This window comes from Salvelinus fontinalis, chromosome 4 (genome assembly GCF_029448725.1).
Source record: "Salvelinus fontinalis isolate EN_2023a chromosome 4, ASM2944872v1, whole genome shotgun sequence".
NCBI classification, from domain to species: domain Eukaryota; kingdom Metazoa; phylum Chordata; class Actinopteri; order Salmoniformes; family Salmonidae; genus Salvelinus; species Salvelinus fontinalis.
In genome coordinates, this window is record NC_074668.1 from 52,450,110 (window position 1) to 52,474,093 (window position 23,984).

A 23,984-nucleotide genomic window follows, 5' to 3' on the forward strand; every position below is an offset into this window, starting at 1 on the left:
ATGCAGGTTGTATACAAAAGACACCTATTGACTAACTGGAATGTTATCGCAGCCTGAATTATGCTTGGGTTGCTCCAGTAGTGGAATGGTTGTTTGTCTGGTCGTGAAGGAGTCTGTGAAAGGGCTGTCACAAACAGACCTGTCTTTAGATCTTTACAATACCTCATTGGCCTGTGGGCAGAGTTTTTTTAATGTTGAATGTGGCAAAAAGTAATGCAGGTCACGCACCACATATTTCTTTATTTTCCTTTGTAAATCAGGTATGATGATAATTTGGCCAATATTAACTGTGGGTGGTTGGCATTGATTGCAGACTGGGGCACGCCCAGCAAGAGATGTGGATAATGATCTCAGGTTACAGTAGAGGTTATTTAGAGTGTAGCTAGGTCATAGACTATGATTAAGAAGTGTTGGTTGTGAGGGACATAGCACAGCTCATCACACATATACATTTGAAGATGATCCCTAGGCTTTGATGGACAGTAAAAGGGTTGCAGAGACCACTATCAAAGACCACTTGCAAAGTCCATTATCTTACAATCAATCCCCAACCACCATAAATAATTGCATACAGCAAGTTCTACCATCCTAAGGTGCCTCTTGTTTGCCATAAATGGCATATGTCCATATATGGATGCTGGGATTACTGCCTAGACCAATGCATGAGTCACCCCAGCATGAACGCTCATTCTTCACATGCAAGTCCTTTTTAGGTGTCACATATGCTGGCCAGTCAATAGGTATTTTATTTTACCGTTATTTTACCAGGTAAGTTGACTGAGAACACGTTCTCATTTGCAGCAACGACCTGGGGAATAGTTACAGGGGAGAGGAGGGGGATGAATGAGCCAATTGTAAACTGGGGATTATTAGGTGACCATGATGGTTTGAGGGCCAGATTGGGAATTTAGCCAGGACACCGGGGTTAACACCCCTACTCTTACGATAAGTGCCATGGGATCTTTAATGACCTCAGAGAGTCATATATATGAGGACAATGCACAACAGCAACTTCCAGACTGCATTTTGGCTGTTAATTGGCCTCCTGACATGTGGCAGTCCAGTTCCATGGTATCTCTGTCTCTAGTAACTGCCTGAGGGGAGGACTGACGGCTTAGTGGGCTTATCAAGGAAAGTTCTGGGAGATTCAGGATGGCATTGACATTGGAGAGGTACAATTCCTTTGATATGTGAAGGCCCACTAAGTTGAGGGCATTTATTGTCAATGAGTGTTAAGTTGTGTTGGTTCATTGTAGTGAACACCTCGCCTTATGCACTTGTCATGTGTGGTTGCATCCTACTCATACACCATAACTGTCATCAAGTCAACATATACAGCAACTTCAGGGCAGACAGCCAGGATAGTGGACATTATTGTCTGGAAGAAGCAATGTGCCAGCTCAACCCGAACAGGATAAGAATGTTCATCACAAATGAAGGTCATGTTGGATTCAGGTAGACATATTGTACTTGCAATGAGTCAAAGCTCACTTCTAAATGATAAGGAGGTTACTTAAGAGCTCAACCCTGGAGAGGCAAGTTGTAGAGCTAGGGAGAGGGTGTCAGAGCCCAGGATTGGATTCTCTTACCTTTCTTTTGAGCCTCACAGTTGCCTCATTGATCCTCAAGCAGTCTGCTGAGTTTTTATATGGGCTATACAAAGGTGTTTGAGTGTATATGGTGGGCATATTGGATTCCAAAAATCTGAAAAAATATAATTTAACACATGTACATATACAGGTGAATAAACCACCATTTAATGGTAATGTGGCAGACATATTGGATGCCATATTGGATTTGGAGTCAAACCTGAGGGTGGGCCTAACATAATTGCAAGGGGGGCTAAACATATAAAATCCACTGGAGAAAATAAGTTTTAGTGCCGATTACAATAGCCACAACAGCATCAACAACAAAACATGTGTAACTGTATGCAGGACCAATGAGAGCTTATTTGACTTGGGAAGTTGTCTTTTGAACAGCTACCAAAAAGTGAAGTTTACATAACAGTGAACGTTAACACTTTTTCTCAAAGCAACTGTTTTGATTATGCAAAGGTTGTTGATTCTGCTCTTCACAGGTCCTCACTATTAGCCTTAGCTATGGAAACACAATTACCCTAGTATAACACAAGGGTGTATACACTAGTGTAGCACTGGTGTTATAGTCGAAACGCAGCATAAGTGTAGTGTTGGACAGCCATCCATCTCCTTACCCACCCAGGGCAGCCATCTCTCTCACATTCCCCAGTCTGGCAGCTCCTCTATAGGCCTTCCCAGACGAGCACAGGCAAGCCCTGACCCACCTGGGCAGGGCATGGAAATTCCACTAATTCCCACAGCTTCCTCCTAATGGGAACACTGGTGAGACACGTTGAAGATTAGGTTGCCCCTGTTGCCCCCAAACACTGATACTGAGTTAGTTATTTTTAGATGCCTCTATTGGTCATGTTTGGAATTGGAGGTAGGGCAATCTGATCCTAGACCTGCACTTCAGCCAAACTCAATGAAAAACATTTAGAGTTTGGTACTTTTCGCGGTTTTAGGAAATCGTCTTGAAAATTGGGAACATGACTCAAAATGAAAAGCCTGGTATCCAAACATGCGCACACTTGCCATGCAGAGGATAATTTGTGTATAAGCCTTGAGTGCACGACCACCCCCTCCCCACACCCATTCCACTTCACACACATTGTGTTAGCTTGGAGCTGGTGCTAGGTGGGGGCAAGATAGAGGGCTGGAGGCTGGGAGGACAGTGCAGGGGTATCGACAGAGTCATTGTTCCTCCCTGACCCCATTCAGGGTTATTTAGCATATGACACCTCCAGGGGCACCACATTACAAATGGCACATATACAACAGTCATAAAAGTGCCAGCTCCCTCTTCTCCTCTTTTATTAAAAGAGGGAAGAGCAAAAAGAAAGAGGATGAAGGAGAGATGAAAAAAGAAAGAGCTGAAAAAATTAAGGTAGGAGAACAAGGGGGTGGAAGAAGTGGGATAGAGAGTGAAAGTGGGATAGAGAGTGAAACAGAAGATGTGAGAGCCAAAGCCAGAAAGGAAGGCATGAAAGTCAGGAAGGGACAGAAAGAAAGAATAGAAGAAAGAGTAGAAGAGAAGAGAGTATTTGACTTCAGTGAATGGCCTGAGATACATACGTGTACACATATATACACTTTTTTTTTTCACCATGCAGGCAGTCAAGGGCATGTGCCACACCTTTTCCATCAACCTACCACTGGCTTTATCTGATAGACCAGCCAATAGCCCTCAGCTATGACAGCCACACCCTGCCTGGGAAGTATAATGTGTGTGTGTGTGTGTGTGTGTACGGAGATAGGCCAGGTATACATACTGCAGGAGCTTCCATTGCAAACTAAGTCTTTATGTGCCACTTATTCTTAACTGTCATAGATGTAGGCCATTTCAACATTCTCTCCATGTCAGATAGACAAAAGCAATCATGGGGCTTTCAGAAATGGCTCCTAGTGAACACACACATACACACAGGTTCTTCGACTGCACACAAACCTCAAACCCTGAGGCAACGATCATTTTCAAGGTAGACAGAAAGATTTACATATACCTTATAGGACATTTCCATCACTTGTTTAGTCCATACATAAGTACATACTTCACAGACATGTGCGTGTATATACGCGCACAAAAACACACAGACACACACACACACACACACTTTTAAATAGACAAGCCCACAGACAACAACAATTAAAGACAGACGACAACAACAGGGTTGGCTTTTCGATCAAGCTTTTAATGAAAAGATCATAAAATAACAGTTTATTTTTCTCACCACTGTATATTAAGACTGCAAGGTTGTGAGTGCTGAGGTCAGCTGTATTACACTTTTATGACACTGAGTTAGCGAGCCCCATCGCCGTAGCGACAGCTCTGACCTGAATACGAGCTCTCAGAGGAGTGGAGAGAAGGGCTCAGCCTGGGTGCTGCCGCTAGCAAGAGGAGGTCATGGCATTAGGCCGTGTGTGTGTGTGTGTGTGTAAACAAGTGTAGAAGAGTGTGTGTATGTGTGTGTGTAAGGGGGGAGGGAATGTTAGCCCTCAATTATTCATAGTCAAAGACCCTACATGTCCATTCCAGAACCTCTGAGCCCCTGGATCCTGATACATTATTGAACGGCGGCTGTTCATGGATCCGAGAGAAGCTTGATATACCTGCTTCACGGACAACTTCTTTAATCAAGTTTTCAAGTACTAGTTTAGCAGCTAATAATGTCTTTCCATCAACATGGAGTCATTTGACAAGACTAACAAACACTATTTAAAAAATAAGTGATATTTTGGTTACAACTGGACGGTAAAAAAAAAAAAAAACGAGTAAAAAATACATTTGCATCTGCAGAAATGCTGAGATGTAAAATGGCAAGTAAACACAGAGTTGAGGTAATCATTTTTTTTGTCCCTGGAGGTAAATACTGATGTCGAATATGTGGAACACACTGAAGTCACAGATATGTGGGGAGAAATCACGATCACTAGCTTCGTTAGCCGCAGAGTCATGGAAGCTAAGGGTGGGGTCAAAGGGCGGTTGGTGTAGGGTGAGCTACATTGTGGGTATAGCGAGTGGTAGTAAAGCTTAGCGGTTAAAGATATTCCTTGGCTTTAGAACACACTGTGGTGTGCCAGACGCCATTTCAAAACTAGCTTTGGTTTAGTTTGATTAGGTAAATTGGAGCTACTCCGTAGACACAGCACAGACCAGACCTGGTGAATAGACAGGGGACAACAACAACAGGGAGAAAAAAGGTGAAACTAGACCATCGCATGGGTGTAACTACAGTAATACAAAGAGAGGTAACTCGGACAAGCTTTGAGTAGGGAAAACATCATGGTTTGAATTCCCAGAACTTTGTATAACGTTTCTTAAAGCTTTGTAACACTGCATAATGATACTATATTTTTGAAACACACAGAAACACTACAATGATGAGGTAAGAGAAAGAGTAAACTGCAATTAATGTGAACCGATATGAGCGCGCCTGGACCTTCCGAGAGGCTATAGAATTGTCAGAGACACAAACAAATAAAAAAGTCCAAGAGAAATGATTAGCGGCGAGTGGTTTAAGACAAAAAAATGTACATCATAGAGACGACTCTATCGTTTGGAGAAAGAAAGGGGTGAGGTTGATGAGGAGGAATAGGTTTTCTAAATGGCAGTGGCTTGGCAACACCCAGGCAGAGGATGTTTGTGAAGAGATACAATATATGGCCCACAGATGAGCCACGATGCCCGACAGACATCGACAGCGGTACACAGGGGGTTAAAGTTAATCGTTTAAACCCCTATGTCCAGCCAAACAGTGAGTAACTCCTCTTGACACCCAAAACATGTTGTTTGTTTTAGCTGAGAGAGAAGATACAAAAATGCCATAGAACGTCGTCGTCATTTTGACATAAAAATGAATCTGTTCACCCCCAAAAAAGTCTACAACTTCACAGACTGTGGTTGATGGCTATGTTTTGTGTCTCATTTTTGTTTCTCCGCTTGAAATCCTCAAAATAAAATACAACCAAAAAGGGTCCTGCCTGAACCTCAGTCTCACACACTGAGAAAAGTCTTAGCGGAGGCAAGTGCAGGACCAGAGAAATAAATACATTCATCACTGACAACAACAGACATTTGATTAAAAAAAGAACACTGTCAATAAGTGTTTGCACCAACTTTGTATGAGGCAAGGCCAGCCATAAGATTGTGTTGCTTTTACAAATAGGCAGAACACAGGCAGCTAAGAAATCATCATCATCCTTTCCAAACATCAAATAAGCAGAAACATCAAGAACATTCACAGTTAAAGGAAAGATTCACTCATTTTGAATGTTATATCATATTTGTGCATCTCTGAGAAATGTTCTATGTATTTACAGGGTCATTTAATGTGTATCGGACCTATTCGCCATTCAAGTTTTGCGCCATATGATGAAAAACGATTCATACCGGCAGTATTTCTGCCTGCTTGAACAGTGAATAGCTCAGATACACAATAAACATGAAATGACCTTGGGAATACATAGAATATCGGTCAGAAATACACAAATACAATATCACATTCAAAATGGATTAATCTTTCATTTAAGACCCTAGCAAATAGACCTGCTCACATGCAATTAACAAATCCCAGTCACTATAGTTTTCAATTATGTTTTTAAAGTCCCGAGGTACAGTAAGGCTGCATTTATACAGGCACCCCAATTCTAATAATTTTCCCACTAATTTGTCTTTTGACCAATCAGATCAGCTCTTTTGCCAATAATTGGGCAAAAAAAACTGAATTGTGCTCCCTGTGTAAACGCAGCCTAAGAGAGTTCTAACGTCATCCCAGCCCTTCATGCAACACCCCCCCATCCAGCACCCTAACCCCCGTCCTGTCCCGTCCCATCCCCCCAGTCCCATCTTCTGAAGACGGTTCATAGGGCAGGGGGACAAGGTCACCCCAAAGCCAGCTGGCAGAGGGGGGGCGATGCACCCCTAAAACTGCAACCCCCTCCCCAATTTAAATATGAAGTAGTCTGCCGCAGGGTTGACGCTGACGCTGAAGCTGAAGCTTTTGTTTTGGCAGCAAAACCTCTGTGGAAAAAGCAAAAAACACATACAACCACACCTCTGACTGGCCGAGCCTCAACTGAGGTCTGTAAAACTGTAAAAGTTTATGTAAACAATGAGATAAATACATATGTATCATTTTTTTTTGCCACACACTGTTCCATAATCATTCAAATGTGCTTTGGTTTAAAAAATAGTTTGTGGATTTGGGTATGAGCTTTTTTTTAGGTCTTAGTTCTTTGTACAACTTTGCGACTATTTCGGAACATATTATGATACTAACTAAAAAGTCGACTTTTGTATTGAGCTGCCCCGCCTTTTGTTAAGGCTCTTTGTGTTAGTTGAAAAAGTACCCCCCATTTTTTAAATCTTTTAAATATGAAACTAGTGTTTTGGTTTTCTCATGAGTAAAATACAGAGAAATTGATACAATACTATGTCTTACAAATGTAGCTGAGAGTCCTACATTCATAGATGCAGAACAATCCCTGAAGTATTTGAGTAGTAGTAGTAGTAGTAGTAGTAGTAGTAGTAGTAGTATCGCAGTTTTAGTTAATATTTTTTCCGTTTTTGCCAAACTAATAAACGCTAGTTCGGCTGCAGCTGCAAAGACTTTGGAGAGATGGCTAGAGATCTTGCTGTACAAAAAGACCTTTTGAGCGTCACAGACATTACGCTGTACTGCTTAAGTGCTGACAAGAACAATAGCGTCTGAAGGCAATGCATCGTGGACTCCCGAATAAGTAAGAAGAGATCACAGGAAAACAATTAATTACATGATGGATTTCAGGTTGGAGGGTGGGTGGTGATGGTGAGGGGGGGGGGTAAAAATACACACGTACCATGCAACCCCTCAGCAGTAACTGCTTTTTACCTCGGCGAGAACAGTAAAACATTTGTTTTTAAAGTAACATCTCAGAGTCCAAGACGCAGTTACCTTGAAACGATAACGATGCTTGTATGACTGCAGCTGCATCCCTATATGATGACAAAACATTCCACAGACCAACCATGAGGATGAAGGAGGAATAGAAATAAAAAAGATAGGTAAAACCAAAATAATAGAGGAATGCCTATACCAAAAACTTGCAATGAAGGTTTCTCTCCCCCCATAGTTTACCATAAGAGTCGGGACACACCGGACAAGCTAAGACAGACAGCTTGGGTTTCAGTGGAGAATGATTACAGTAGAGGGACATGCATCCCTCTTGTAGTAGTGTTTGTAATTTGTAGTACTATGCTAATAAATAAATATTCTATAAGAATGGCCCATATGGGAGGCAGCTGGGAGTACAAAAAAAAGTACTAAAATGTATGCACTCACTACTGTAATTCACTCTGGATAAGAGCACTGCTAAATTACTAAAATGTAAATTTTCATAACGATGCGGTATGAGTGAATACAATTGAGAGAAGAATTGAGCTGTCCAGTGCATCCTTGCCTCTCCCTTTCCAATACAAGCTTCCCCAAGTCTGGCTCAATAAACTAACAAGCAAACTTATAACTTCACATAAAAAATGTCATTATTATAATTTCTATCATTTTTTCTTCTTTTTTTTGGTCTGAACAGAACACATGAAATGTAATCAAGTCCTGCTTTTAGGTCGGGGAATATAAAGTGATGAGAAGGACCCTTGTTACAAATAAAAATAAAGTTCAGGGAACATTGTAAACTCTACAGTTACTTTACATGTAAAGTTTATGTTAACACCAGCCCACCAATCAGCACAAGCTTTCCTTGCAAACCATACAGAAACTCAAGAGTCTCAAGAGTCATTGGTCAATAGTCCAACACAACTGTGGGTTTCAATTGTCTGGACCTAGAATACAATTCTTAAATTGTTTTTTCATACAGGAAAAAGACAAATCAAAAGTGAAATAATTAACTATGCTATATATCTTAAGTACATCTTTTTTTTTTTTTTACTTTGGTTATGAACTTGTCTAGCAAAATGTGTTAGTCAGCTCCGTCCGCCTTAACATTCATTAGATCTTTGGAACACTGTGCATCTAAACTCACTAACCACTATTTGCAAGAAAATACAGTACATTGTGAGGTGGGGGCCTATTCATTGAGAAGAGCACCCGGAAAGCTATCTTTATGACAAGAAGAAAAAAAGACAGTTAAAATAATGTTAACATGTAAAAATCTAAAAAGCATGAAAAACCTGTGTTGAGAGATGGGCAGGTTAAAGCAGGTTAAAGCATTAGGGGAAAAAGTTACTATCTACACACTTTATACAATTAATTACATTTAGCAACTTTCAACTAATCAACGTAGAGTTCGTAAGAGTAATCAGAGGTAGCGAGTTCACAAGCCTATCGAAATAAGCTTTTCTTTTTTGTAAGGGGAGGAAAAGCTATACTGACAAAAAATAAATGTACCCACCAAACGAGAAGTTCAGCCTACACCGACCCCCCCCCCCCCTCCCGTCTCTTCCCTGTTCAACTAACTGCCCCACCCTCACCCCATATCCCCCTTCCCCAAGAAGAAACATCCGAAGACCTTCCAGTTTAAACATTCACAGAAACATTACAGGTTCTTTGAGTAAAACAAGTACCTCCATTTAGTTTTTTTGTATCCCAGGATGAGCTTTCGTGGGCAAAATGACTAACCCCACCTCCCCTCTTTCTCTTACTCAGAGACCAGCTGTAGAGTGGAGACTTTAAGGTGAGTGTGTGTCTGGAGTAAATTAAATTGAGCCCCTCATCTGGAAACTCAGACATAAAACTTTTAGGTAAAGCATGGATATGACCAACAACATCCCTCCACCCTAATGCAGACATCCCTACTATCTCCAGGTTCACTCACATTAGCATTGGACATATACAGTAGCTGCTGTTTGGTTACAACAAAAACACATTCTTTGAAATTATTGCCTGTAGTGTACATCATTGACAGAGTGAATAATATTAGACCTGTCTAAATTAAAAGGAGGAATGGCGTAGTTGTTTGACTAATGAGGTTGGAGTATAGAGGGAACCCTGAATACCCCCAGAAGGGATCAGTTTGAAAAAGTCAAAGGCCTAAATACTCCCAAGTAAAGGTGTTGAGGGTGTATTAGGACTGAGAGGCATGAGGTGGGCCTGAGGTTACAGCAGTACCCCATTCACATTTACAAGATCTAAGAGAAACAACCACCGGTCCATGCCCTCACACCCACCATAGGTGACTTCAGAGAGAGGGGGGAAGGGGAGGTACACTGCCCATCTAGACTTCCAGAGGTGGGGTTGTTTTCCATGACCATCCTGCCACATGCTGACTCTGGACAACCACTACACACACTAAGCCAGGTGGTTGTGTATAGACATCTATGTTTACGTGTGTGTGTGTGAGAGAGAGAGAGAGTGTGTACCTGTGTTTCTGCATGAGTGTACATGTGCATTTGTTTGGTTGTGAGGTGGGGAAAAAATGAAAAAGCATTCTTTGGCTTGATGTTGTGTTTTAGGAGGGTGAGGTGTGCATTCTCAGGTGGCTGATGAGGTTGCGTTGCTGGGTGAACTTTCCACCGCACAACTGGCATTCGTACGGCTTCTCTCCCGAGTGGACGCGCATGTGCTCCGTCAGCCGGTACTGGCGTGTGAAGCGCATGCCACACTCATCGCATGCAAATGGTTTCAGGCCCAGGTGGCTCCGCATGTGGCGCGTCATAGTGCCTCTCTGGGTGAACATCTTCCCGCAGATGTTACATGGGAAGGGTCGGGTCAGCCAGTGGCTCTTCTCGTGCTGTCTCAGGGTCGCCGGGTCTTTGTAGCTCTTACTGCATACGGTACATTTGAAGGGCCGTGGCTCGGAGATGCCGAATGTGGTGGGAGCCACGGGGGCCGAGAGGTCCTCAGCCTCTTCCTCTTTCACAAAGGCCCCTCCCTCCTCTTTGATGTAGAGCTCGTCCTCTGTGTGCGTCTCCACATGGGCGTTGAGCTGCTCCGAGCTGGGAAAGCCCTTCCCACAGGGGATGCACACATACAAGTTGTCCCCAAACGCTGGCTCAAACCCTTCCTGCCGGTACACATAGTTGGCGCTGTGGTGCCCTCCTCCTCCACTCTCTCCATCACTATGCCCGCTCTGGTCACTGTGCTCCTGCCCATTCTCCCCTCCTTCCTCCTCCTCTTTACACTGGAAGGACTGGTCTGAGGGAAAGCTGCACCTGCTGTCCCCACCTATGCCACTGGATGAGCGGCCCTCTTTAGGTCCCACAATCACACCATTGACCAGGGGCGGGTCACGATCCTCAGCCTTCAGACCAGAAGCCTCTCTCTTGGGCCACTCCTTCTTGCGGGCTACCTGGCGGGAGCTCTTGCGAGGTGGGGGAGCGTCTGGATGGGCCTGACTGTTTTCAGGGGCTTTGGGGGTGGGTATGAGCTCCATGGGCTCTGGGCCGGTGGTGTCCAAACCGGGCAGAGTGATGGTGGAATCATCCAGTGAGGCACTGTTGGTTGTGGATACTGAGGCAGATTGAGGGGAACCCTGGGAGTTGCTGTGAGGGCTGAGTGCGTCTGTTGTGGTACACGCCGATGGAGGGCTCTTCTTGGACAGGTCCAGCCCGAGATCTGTCTCCCTGCCGCTCAAACCGTTACTGAGGTTTCCATTACTACCACTCCCGCAGGTCCCATTCTTCCCGGCGGTGCTCCCGATGAACATCTCATCATCCGAGAGCTTGTCCCGGAGGCCGTCATCGGGCTGTGGCTGGTCTGCGTCGGAGGGGGCGAGGATGTAGTGGTTGTGGGAGGCGGTGAGGGTGGAGGACGAGAGGTGCTCGTTGTTGAGGCGCAGTCGGCTGAGCGGACCCGAGGTGGAGAGTTTACCCGGCAGAGGCTTGCCGCCGCTTCGCTTGAGCTTCTTCCTGCACATCGCGGCGAGGTCATGGAGCTGGAGGTAGCTGGCTGCGGTCAAGAGGGCACTGTAGTTCTGCTCACTACTCTGGTCCAATGAGGACAGGAGCTTCCCCGTGTAGATGAAGTCCAGGACTTGTCGGAAAACAGAGGGATTCACCATTTCTGTGTCCAGGTTGATGAGGTTGTCGTGGAGAACCAGGGACTTGAAGTAGATACTGCTGGCTGCTAATATGTTCTTGTGGGCTCGGAACAGAGCGTTCTCCACCACGATGATGACGTCACACAGGAAGCCCTTAGCCCTCTGCTGGTTGAGTTGCAGTAGTATTTGTTTGGCATGATTTGGCAGTTCCATTTCCACCTTCCTTTTCTCTCTCTTCCTACACAGGCAACACCTGAAGGAGAGAGAGAGAGAGCGAGAGAGAGAGAGAGAGAGAGAGAGAGAGGCGTGTTAGTGTTATCAAAAATAGGCCTAAGACCAGGGAGGTTTTCCAATGCCAAAAAAAACAGAACAAAAAAAGCACACATGGAATATCCGTTTGAGCATGGTAAAGTTATCAATTACACTTTGGATGGTGTAGAAATAGACCCAGTCGCTACAAAGATACAGGCGTCCTTCATAACTCAGTTGCCGGAGAGGAATGGTGACTTTAAAATAGTTACAGAGTTTAACTTCTCTAGGGTAGGGGGCAGCATTTCGGAATTTTGGATGAAAAGCATGCCCAAATTAAACTGCCTGCTACTCGGGCCCAGAAGATATGATATGCATATAACTGGTAGATTTGGATAGGAAACACTCTAAAGTTTCCAAAACTGTTAAAATAGTGTCTGTGAGTATAACAGAACTGATTTGGCAGGCGAAAACCTGAGAAAAATCCATTCAGGAAGTAGTTTTATTTGGGTTTTGTAGTTTTCTATTCAATGCCATTACAGTACCCATTGACTTAGGACTCAAATTGCAGTTCCTATGCCTTCCGCTAGATGTCAACAGTCTTTAGAAATTGTTTCAGGCTTGTATTCTGAAAAATTAGGAAGTAAGAGCAGTCTGAATGAGTGGACCCTAAAGTGTCACAGAGCTTTTTCATGCGCGAGTCCGAGAGAGTGCCTTTCTTGTTTACCTTTAATATTGACAACGTTATTGTCCGGTTGAAATATTATCGATTATTTAGGCTAAAAACAACCTGAGGATTGAATATAAACATCGTTTGACATTTTTCTATGAACTTTACGGATACAATTTTGATTTGTCTGCCTGTTTTGACTGCGTTTGAGCCTGTGGATTACTGAAGAAAACGCCCGAACAAAACAGTTTTTTGGATATAAAGAGACTTTATCGGACAAAAGGAACATTTATTGAGTAAATTAATGTCTGCTGAGTGCAACCATATGAAGATCATCAAAGGTAAGGGATTAATTTTATCTCTATTTCTGACTTGTGTAACTCTTCTACTTGGCTGGTTACTGTTTGTAATGATTTGTCTGCTGGGCTATGTTCTCAAATAATCGTAAGGTATGCTTTCGCCGTAAAGCATTTTTTAAATCTGACACCGTGGTTCACAAGAAGTTAATCTTTAAATTTATGTAAAATATGTTTTGTTTTCTGAATTTTTATAATGAGTAATACTGTATTTGAATTTGGCGCCCTGCAGTTTCACTGGCTGTTGAAGAGGTGAGACGCTACCGTCTCACGTACCCTAGAGAAGTTAATGGAGGTAATGGGAGAAAACTGAGGATGGATCAACAACATTGTAGTTACTCAACAATAATAGCCTAAATGACAGAGTGAAAAGAAGGAAGCCTGTACAGAATAAAACAATTCCAAAACGCATCCTGTTTGCAACAAGGCACTAAATACTGAAAAAAATTTGGCAAATTAATTAACTTTTTACCTTGAAAACAAAGTGTTATGTTTAGGGCAAATCTAATACAACACATTACTGAGTACCACTCTCCATATTTTCATAGTGGTGGCTGCATCATGTTATGGGTATGCTTGTAATCTTTCAGGACTGGGGATTTTTTCATGATAAAAAATATAAGGAATGAAGCTAAGCACAAGCAAAATCCTAGAGGAAAACCTGGTTGAGTTTGCTTTCCACCAGACACTGGGAGATGAATTCACCTTTCAGCAGGACAATAACCTTAAAGACAAGGCCAAATCTACACTGGAGTTACTTACCAAGAATACAGTGAATGTCCCTGAGTGGTCAAGTTACAGTTTCGACTTAAATCTACTTGAAAATGGAAAGACCTGAAAATGATTGTCAAACAATGATCAACAACCAATTTGACAGAGCTGGAAGAATGTTTTAAAGAATATCGGGTAAATGTTGCACAATCCAGGTGTGGAAAGCTCTCAGAGACGTAAATTCTTATGGATAAGGGGCAGCATTTTCACGTTTGGATGAAAAGCGTGCACAGAGTAAACTGCCTGCTACTCAGTCCCAGTTGCTAATATATGCATATTATTAGTAGATTTGGAGAAAAATTCAACCAGGAAGTGGGAAATCTGAGGTTTGTAGTTTTTCAAAGCTTGGCCTATCGAATACACAGTGTCTATGGGGTCATTTTGCACTTCCTAAGGCTTCCACTAGATGTCAACCGTCTTTAGAAACCTGTTTGAGGCTTCTACTGTAAAGGAGGGGCTCATAAGAGCTCGTTGAGTTAGTGGTCTAGCAGAGTGCCACAAACTCTTGACGCTCGTTCATGTGAGAAGTAGCTCTCGTTCCATGGCTTTTCTACAGACAAAGGAATTCTTCGGTTGGGACATTATTGAACATTTATGATTAAAAAATCCTAAAGATTGATTCTATACATCGTTTGATATGTTTCTACGACCAGTAATATAACTTTTTGGAATTTTCGTCCAACATTTCCGCTGGACTTACCCGCGCCTCGTGAGTTTCGATTTGTTTACTAAACGCCCTAACAAAAGGAGGAATTTGGACATAAATGGACTTCATGGAACAAATCAAACATTTATTGTGGAACTGGGATTCCTGCGAGTGCATTCTGACGAAGATCATCAAAGGTAAGTTAATATTTATAATGCTATTTCTGACTTATGTCCAACATGGCGGATATCTTCTTGGGTTGTTTATGTCTCTGAGCGCCGTACTCAGATTATTGCATGGTTTGCTTTTTCTGTAAAGTTTTTTTGAAATCTGACACAGCGCTTGCATTAAGGAGAAGTATATCTTTAAATCTGTGAATAACACTTGTATCTTTTATTAATGTTTATTATGAGTATTTCTGTGATTTGACGTGGCTCTGTGCAAATTCACGGGATGTTTTGGAGGCAAAGCCAAATGTAAACTGAGGTTTTTGGATATAAATATGAACTGATCGAACAAAACATACATGTATTGTGTAACATGTTGTCCCGGTAGTGTCATCTGACAAAGAATATCAAAGGTTAGTGATTCATTTTATCAATATTTCAGCTTTTTGTGTCTACTCTCTTTGTTTGGAAAATCACTATATGCTTTCTGTGACTAGTTGCTGACCTAACATAATGATATGTTCTGCTTTCACCTAAAATATTTTTTGAAATCGAACACTGTGGTTGGATTAACGAGAATTTTATCTTTAAAATGGTGCCCAATACTTGTATGTTTTAGAAAATTGAATTATGAGATTTCTGTTGATTGAATTTGGCACCCTGCAATTTCATTGGCTGTTGGAGAGGGGTTACGCTAGCGGAACAGGGTTCAGGTCAACCAGAAAAGGCCAGAGAAGGCTAAAGGTGCTTCTACGCATGTTCTGATTTAACCGTTTGACGCGTACAAGAACATGGCTGTGATCATTCTACAGTGGTCCCTGCAGAGTCTACTCAAACGGCTGTGATTAGATTACTTTATTACACCAATAGAAAATACACTTAGCAACAGAATTTGGAGAATGAACAGTGCATCTTCTGGACCCAAAATGTATTAAATACGTAAATGAAAAAATAAAAACCTTTACCATTACAAATGTAGACAGAGGACAGAAAAAAAGCCGACACCTGATATAATTTCGGATGCCATTAAGGCGTACATAATAAAAACATACTACATTATAAAATCCATGTACAATAACAACAAAATGGCAGTGCAGAATGCCTCGTGAAAAAGGGTAGACATTTATGTCCCGAAAACATGACCAAATAATAGCACATTTACGCTGATCTGCTCACTCGTGGGAAACAACATTCAAACTGGATAATAACTCAAAACAACTTGTAAGGCTAGATAATTTTAAAGATAACCACTACCAATGCAGTAAAAAAACATGGCAGAGAATAAACACAGAAAGAATGAAGAACCGAACTCTAAAAGGAAACTAAGACTTTGACTGACACGGATTACCTATTTTCTCCACCCTGTACAGTAAGTGTGGAAACCAAACTGCTAAAATCAATAAATTATAAATTAGGCATGCTTGAGTTCGACCTTAAAGATAAGATGAAGGCAAGCCTTGAAATGAGTGATGAGAAAGCCGCGACATGGGAAAAATAAACTGTAAAGCTGAAGGGGTACAGTCAATGTAATCAACACAGACGTTAATGAATTTAAGAGAGAACAAGTTGTTAAGAGAATACCTACTTGATATACAGACTAGATCAATGCGAAAAAAATCTGGTGCTTTCCGGAATTAAAGAGGATGAAGATCCAAAGAGTGTGGTGAAAGAATTCATGGTTAAAGCACTACAGATCCCAGGCGACACTGTCGACCAAATTAAACTCGAATGCATAGTTTTGGACAGAGAGGACAGCGATACGAGTGCCCAATCATTGACAAATTAGAATCCTTTAAAGATGAAATAATGGTTAAAAGCCTGGGCAAAAGACTCGCCGGCTTAAAATAGGCATGAACGATTGGTTCCCGAAGGAAATACGCAAGGTACTGTATCCATTATTCAAAGACAATAGACTGAAAGGGAGACGTGTAGCTCTCGTTATTGACAAGCTATGCATTGATAACCAACTGTTTTGAGACCAAAACCACTCCATTGCTATTCTAAATAAAATGGAACATTTAATACTATTAATGGCAGGGATTGTAATAAAAAAAAAACAGAAATTATAAAATACAACAATTAATAACGAAACTATAAACACACTATATTATTCAAGTTAGGGAATGTTGTAAAATAATTTGTATTCTATGTTTTATGTATAGTATTTATAAATAGATAAAAGATAGGACAATTCATGAAATAATAAATCCCCAAATACAAGGAACTGCAACACAAAAGATCCCAAAGCCCAAAATTAGGCAGGAATCAACAAGGTAGAAATAAAAACACAACAAGCAGAGGACACAAAAGACACAGTATGTGGGTATGTACTTCGGGCTTCGGATACTTTGTGTTCCAGTTCCTTGTATATGTGAGGGGAGTAAGGGTGTGTAGTAAGATGGGGTACCTGTGTGTTTAGTATGACTGGAAAAGTGTGATGAGTCAAGTGAGTAGGTAAGGAAAATGGTTGCAAATGCCAGAGCCCATGTGTGTCTGCGAGCAGGAGTTGTGACAGACTGAGAGTCTTTATATTTGCACAGATATGGTACATACATTTTCAAATTAAAATACAAATATATAGTTTATTTTTGTCCTATCATGATGGAGCGGTGCCAACCCCATATCCTAGATACCGAACTGAGCGACCCACCTATTAAGGAGAAGTCCTTATCCATTTTATAGGTCTACTGCAAGTAGCCTACGCAGACATGACAGAAAGGTGAACGTGGTCAGGACCCACAAAGCAGCACCGCCCCCTCAAAAGTCTGAGCCTGCATGGCAAAGTTGGTCCAAAAGCCAAAGCCCCTGGATGGGTGAGCATAATATACAAGGATTTTCTCAAAGCTGCTAATGAGAACCTTGATGACCTCGTACCTAGCCGGTAGGAATTCCGGTGGAGTACCCCACCCAGGTAGTGGCAGTGCTGGTAACACTGGCTGCAGTAACCCATGGGGAGGGAGTCACACTCTGACAATCAGAGAGGGGGCATATTATTGTGGCTCTGTCGGTACAGAATAATCAAACGGTCTGACTGCACAGAGGTGCTTGGGAAGATGGGTCTCAACAGGGGACCAGCGTGTGTGGGTGTTGGGGTGAAGAGGGTTTACAGACAGATTATTTCACTTATAATTCACTGTACCACAATTCCAGTGGGTCAGAAGTTTACTTACACTGCCTTTAAACAGCTTGGAAAATTCCAGAAAATTATGTCATTGCTTTAGAAGCTTCTAATAGGCTAATTGACATCATTTGAGTCAATTGGAGGTGTACCTGTGGATGTATTTCAAGGCCTACCTTCAAACTCTGTGCCTATTTGCTTGACATCATGGGAAAATCAAAAGAAATCAGCCAAGACCTCAGAAAAAAATGGAAGACCTCCACAAGTCTGGTTCATCCTTGGGAGACATTTCCAAACCCTGAAGGTACCACGTTCATCTGTACAAACTATAGTAGGCAAGTATAAACACCATGGGACCACGCAGCTGTCATTCCGCTCAGGAAGGAGATGTGTTCTGTCTCCTAGAGATGAACGTACTTTGGTCGAAAAGTGCAAATCAATCCCAGAAAAACAGCAAAGGACCTTGTGAAGATGCTGAGGAAACAGGTACAAAAGTATCTATATCCTCAGTAAAACGAATCCTATATCGACATAACCTGAAAGGCCGCTCAGCAAGGAAGAAGCCACTGCTCCAAAACCTCCATAAAAAAGTTTGCAACTGCACATGGTGTAACGGCGGTCCTCCTCCTCTTCGACCGAAAAGGAGGAGTATTGAGGGAACCAAGGCGCAGCGGAGTTTGAACACATAATTTATTAAAGAAAACACGAACTTGACTAAACTAACAAAAACAACAAACGGTGTAGACAGACCTAGACGACGAACTTACATAAAACAAGAAGAACGCACGAATAGGAAACATAGGCTACACAAATGAACGAGGAACAAACAAACCGAAAACAGTCCCGCGTGGTACACAGACACGGAAGACAATCACCCACAATGAACACTGTGAAAACGCCTACCTAAATATGACTCTTAATTAGAGGAACGCCAAACACCTGCCTCTAATTAAGAGCCATACCAGGCAACCCATAAACCAACATAGAAACAGAAAACATAGAATGCCCACCCAACCTCACGTCCTGACCAACTAACACACATAACAAACTAACAGAAATAGGTCAGGAACGTGACACATGGGGACAAAGATCGTACTTTTTGGAGAAATTTCCTCTGGTCTGATGAAACAAAAATAGAACTGTTTGGCCATAATGACCATCATTATGTTTGGAGGAAAAAGGGGGAGGCTTGCAAGCTGAAGAACACCATCCCAACCGGGAAGCACGGGGCTGGCAGCATCATGTTGCGGGGGTGCTTTGCTGCAGGAGGGACTGGTGCACTTCACAAAATAGATGGCATCATGAGCGAGGAAAATTATGTGGATATATTGTAACAACATCTCAAGACATCAGTCAGGAAGATAACACTTGGTAGCAAATTTGTCTTTCAAATGGACATGACCCCAAGCATACTTCCAAAGTTGTGGCAAAATGGCTTAACGGCAACAAAGTGAAGGTATTGGACTGGCCGAACTTGTGGGTGTCACGTTCCTGACCGGTTTTCTGTTATTTTGTATGTGTTTGACGGTCAGGGCGTGAGTTTGGGTGGGTAGTCTATGTTATGTGTTTCTATGTTTGTTTAAGGGTTACCTGATATGGCTCTCAATTAGAGGCAGGTGGTTTTCATTTCCTCTGATTGAGAGTCATATTAAGGTAGGCGTTTTCACATTGTTTGTTGTTGGTGGTTGTCTCCTGTGTCTGTGTACGTTGCCCCACACGGGACTGTTTTCGGTTTGTTTGTTCGTTTGTTCGGTTTATGTAGTCTGTTCCTGTTTCATGCGTTCTTCGTTATATGTAAGTTCTTATGTTCAGGTGCGTCTACGTCGTTTGTTGTTTTGTAGTTTGTTAAAGTGTTTTCGTGTTTTTTCGTCTTGTTCAATAAATCAGTATGTCATATTCCAACGCTGCATTTTGGTTCAATCCCTGCTCCTCCTCTTCGGATGAAGAGGAAGAGGAAAGCCGTTACAGTGGGCAGAACTGAAAAGGCGTGTGCGAGCAAGGAGGCCTACAAACCTGACTCAGTTACACCAGCACTGTCAGGAGGAATGGGCAAAAATTCACCCAACTTATTGTGTGAAGCTTGTGGAAGGCTACTCGAAACGTTTGACCCAAGTTAAACAATTTAAAGGCAATGCTACCAAATACTAATTGAGTGTATGTAAACTTCTGACCCACTAGGAATGTGATGAAAGAAATAAAAGCTGAAATAAATAAATCTCTCTACTATTATTCTGACATTTCACATTCTTAAAATAAAGTGGTGATCCTAACTGGATTAAATGTCAGGAATTGTGAAAAAAACTGAGTTTAAATGTAATTTGGCTATGATTTAAACTTCTGACTTCAACTGTATGTGCTCGGAAAACCACCAAGTGGTATAAGATAATATTTGTCCATTTGATCAACACTGCTACCCTCAATGGCCACATAGTTCACCGCCAGCTAACAAGTGAGATGATTACTGAACTAGGTTTTTTGCAATTGGACATACAGGTCACATACAAATCAAATACAGCTCCAATATGCAATTATATTGACAATATATCACCCACCTCCCCACTGCCTCTTCCTCCTCCCCACTCCCTCATCCTCCCCAATCCCTCTCCAAACAGTATGTTGCTAGCATACAAAACCTGGCTTCAATCTTCAACAAGACAGATGTCCAGTTTCAGTTATGATGTTAAATACTGTTTGTGGTTTCTGAAAGTACAGAATTAAGAGGAATTATTAGTAATTAAAATACAATCAGTACATAGCAATAAAACAATAGTATAAGAAAGTAACATAAAATATATACAAATAATACGTTGCATTGACAATATGACACTTATGAATGATAACTGAAGAGCTCCACAAGGGTGCTAAACAGACCAAATGAATACACAGGCTAATGCAATGATCATGATAAGGCCAGGGCAGCTTCAAAAGACATAACACAAGCTAACACCATTAGCATTGTTTTACAGAACTAATAGAAGAATGTAGCTACATAAGAACAATTATGCATAACAGCACAAAGGTTATGAAATTAGTACCTTGCGTGTCTGTGGTTGTAAAGGCATCCACACAAAATACATTAGGCTCCATAAATACAGTGTGTGCTACAGTAGAAATTACATTACACGATATACAGAAACTGTATTATGATAAGGTAATAAAGCACTTACTTTGATAGGAACGCACACACGTACAAAATAATTATTAGTAATCTGTTCTGTTCTGACTGGAGATGGGCAAATGTGTCCATACTTGACCTTGGGAAACACTGGGGGAGTGCTTGGGCTCTCATCGAATATTTTCCTGGTTATCTAGCTAATCCACGGCGTACATTAGCATAGCATGCCTCAAACGTAAAATTGTCCGCCACAGTGATATGGGCTACTTCTATGTGAATTAATGAGCCAGAACGCACATCATTTCAAGCTGTTCTATGAAAATAAAAATCTTTAAAATAAAGTTAAAACATAGATAATAGATAATTAACATGCAGCATGGTTTGATAAGGTAAGATAACAATGTATACAGTAAGTCTAATGTCTGAACATCTCATGTTTGTTGTACATTTACATGTTTTGCACTCCATCTGAATGTAGAGAGCTAGCTAACTAGTCAGCTAACTTTTGGCTAGCTACTGATTTAGTTAACGTTAGCTAATATCAGCTAACCAGCAGGGATGAATAAAATGTATTTATAGCTAGCAGGAGTTTAGGGTTGTTGCTAGCTAGTTAACTAGTGTTTGTCTGGGAGTTCCGTTTGTTGATGAAGCTAGCTAGCTAGATGGCTGGCTAGTAAGCTAGTAGTTAACAACCCCAGCTAGCTAGCTAGTAATTAACAATCCCAGCCAGCTAGCTAGATAGCTAGCTAACTAGTTAACTAGCTAGCTAACACCTTGGCTAACATTCATCAGGCAACTTTGTCGTAGACAGCTTGGAGTAGGCAAACTCATAGGCAAGCCACTACCAGCAGAAAGGAGCCCTTATTTCCACAGCCAACATCGGTTGCTACCTAGCTACATGAATCACATTTCTCTACTCCACTTATTTGTTACAGGGCTCCTGTCTTTTGACCCAGTGTAACAAGGTGGATTTCATAGCTACATAGCTAGCTATTGAAATGATGTTTGAATTCATGTTGATCTGGATTTACATTCATGTGTGTTTAGTGACATCTTGTGGTTGGTCGACAGTATTGCACCCCTTGACTTTTCTCCTCAGACTGTTTTATGTTGCTGGAGAGAATGTGAGGAGTGAGAGATTCCTTCAAGTCAACTAACACTACTGCTATGTTATGTGCTCATTACCCACCGAATAAAACAAATTGAATAAGCTACATCATCACGTGCTTTCTTTCCTGTTGCCCTCAGAGGGAAAAACTAGAAAGTTACACCATTTTTACAATTTTAAATGTTACCTTTATTTAACTGGGCAAGTCAGTTAAGAAAAAAATATGATTTACAATGACAGTGGGTTAACTGCCTTGTTCAGGGGCAGAATGACAGATTCTTACCTTGTTAGCCTGGCCCAACGCTCTAACGACTAGGCTACCTGCCGCCAGCGGAAATCTAATTAGAATAATAATAAAAACTCCCCACAAAAGCTGCTATTTTAAGCTAGAGATATTGTATCTGTTTAGTTTTTTTGCATTGGATGTGTCTCAAGCCCCCGCATAAACCTATGTCGCCCTTCCGCATCTGCAGTGAAAAGTGACAGAGCTAGAGCAGTGTTTGTCAGACAATGAGACATCCCGAAAATCGGTCTTCTCACAAAATCGTCTGTAGCTTCCGAACGGTTTTGCCTACAAACTATTATGAACAACCCCTCTATGGAAAGATGAGACGCTCACAAACACGGTAGTGTTCTCCGTTTTGCTCTACGACTAGACGCGTCTTGGGACTCGTCTGAAGTCGGTACAACCGATCTGCCAACTTCTGTCTGTAGCGTCCGAACAGTTTGGACTACACACTAATATGACCCCTCCATGTAAAGGTGAGACTCTCACAAACATATCAATTCTTAATAACCAATGCCAGTCACGTGATCGGTTCCTTCTCACAGGCCTCACAATGCCGAAGTACAAGTGAAGACAGAAACATTGTAAATGCAACGCCGACATTGTAGATGCAACTAGCTTATGTCATTCTACTACCCCCCCCAAAGTAGAAAAGTTTACCGATTCTATTACCTTATTGAATTCCGAGGCGCACTTCAAAGATGTGGGGCTCCTGAGTGGCGCAGTGGTCTAAGGCACTGCATCTCAGTGCTAGAGGCATCACTACAGGTGAGACTCTTAAGGTCTCACCTGTAGTGTTGCAGGCACTATAACCAGTGCCTGCAACCTGGACCAGGGTAGTTACAAACAGCACAGGAATGAAATCATTTAATGATCACATTTTTACTAACGCTGCAGATATTTGCTTTAAAGCAGTATCCAAATCCATAGGATGTAGTGATCACAGTATAATAGCCATATCTAGGAAAACCAAAGTTCAAAAGGCTGGGCCTAATATAGTGTATAAGAGGTCATACAAGAAGTTTTGTAGTGATTCATATGTTGATGATGTAAAGAATATTTGCTGGTCTGTGGTGTGTAATGAGGAGCAACCAGACGCTGCACTTGACACATTTCTGAAACTACTTATTCCAGTTACTAATAAGAACTGTAAAAACGTCTGTAAAATGACTGTAAAAAAGGTTAAATACCATTAGATTCATGAGGAATTGAAAAATTATATGGTTGAGAGGGATGAGGCAAAGGGTATGGCAATTAAGTCTGGCAGCCCAACAGATTGGCAAACGTACCGCAAATTAAGAAATCATGTGACTTAACTAAATAAAAATAAAAAGAAACTACACTATGAAACAAATATAAATTATATAAAGAATGACAGTAAAAAGCTTTGGGGCACCTTAAATGACATTTTGGGAACACAGGCAAACTCGGCTCCTTCATTTATTGAATCAGATGGCTAATTCATCACAAAGCCCACTGATATTGCAAACTACTTTAATGATTTTTTCATTGGCATGATAAGAAAACTTAGGGTTGACATGCCAACAACAAACGCTGACACTACACATCCAAGTATATCGGACCAAATTATGAAAGACAAGAATTGTACTTTTGAATTCCGCAAAGTCAGTGTGGAAGTGGTGAAAAATTATCTATCAACAATGACAAGCCACCGGGGTCTGACAACCTGGATGGAAAATCACTGAGTGTTTTGTCACTCCTATTTGCCATATCTTCAATTTAAGCCTACTAGAGAGCGTGTGCCCTCAGGTCTGAAGGAAAGTTAAAGTCATTCGGCTACCCAAGAATAGTAAAGCCCCCTTTACTGGCTCAAATAGCCGACCAATCAGCCTGTTACCAACCCTTAGTAAACTTCTGGAAAAAATTATGTTTGACCAGATACAATGCTATTTCACAGTAAAGAAATTGACAACAGAGTTTCAGCA

The 23,984-nt window shown here is 41.6% G+C and overlaps 1 protein-coding gene across 1 annotated transcript in view; it reads right to left on the reverse strand.

Annotated features, from left to right (window-relative positions):
* Positions 1-9,041: 9,041 nt before the first annotated feature.
* LOC129853988 (hypermethylated in cancer 2 protein-like) overlaps positions 9,042-23,984 on the reverse strand; it is a 58,525-nt gene continuing 43,582 nt past the window's right edge. Inside the window, exon 2 of the mRNA XM_055920573.1 lies at positions 9,042-11,805. Within this exon, the coding sequence (XP_055776548.1) occupies positions 10,023-11,765 (1,743 nt within the window). The 5' untranslated portion in view covers positions 11,766-11,805 and the 3' untranslated portion in view covers positions 9,042-10,022. The remainder of the gene's footprint in view (positions 11,806-23,984) is intronic.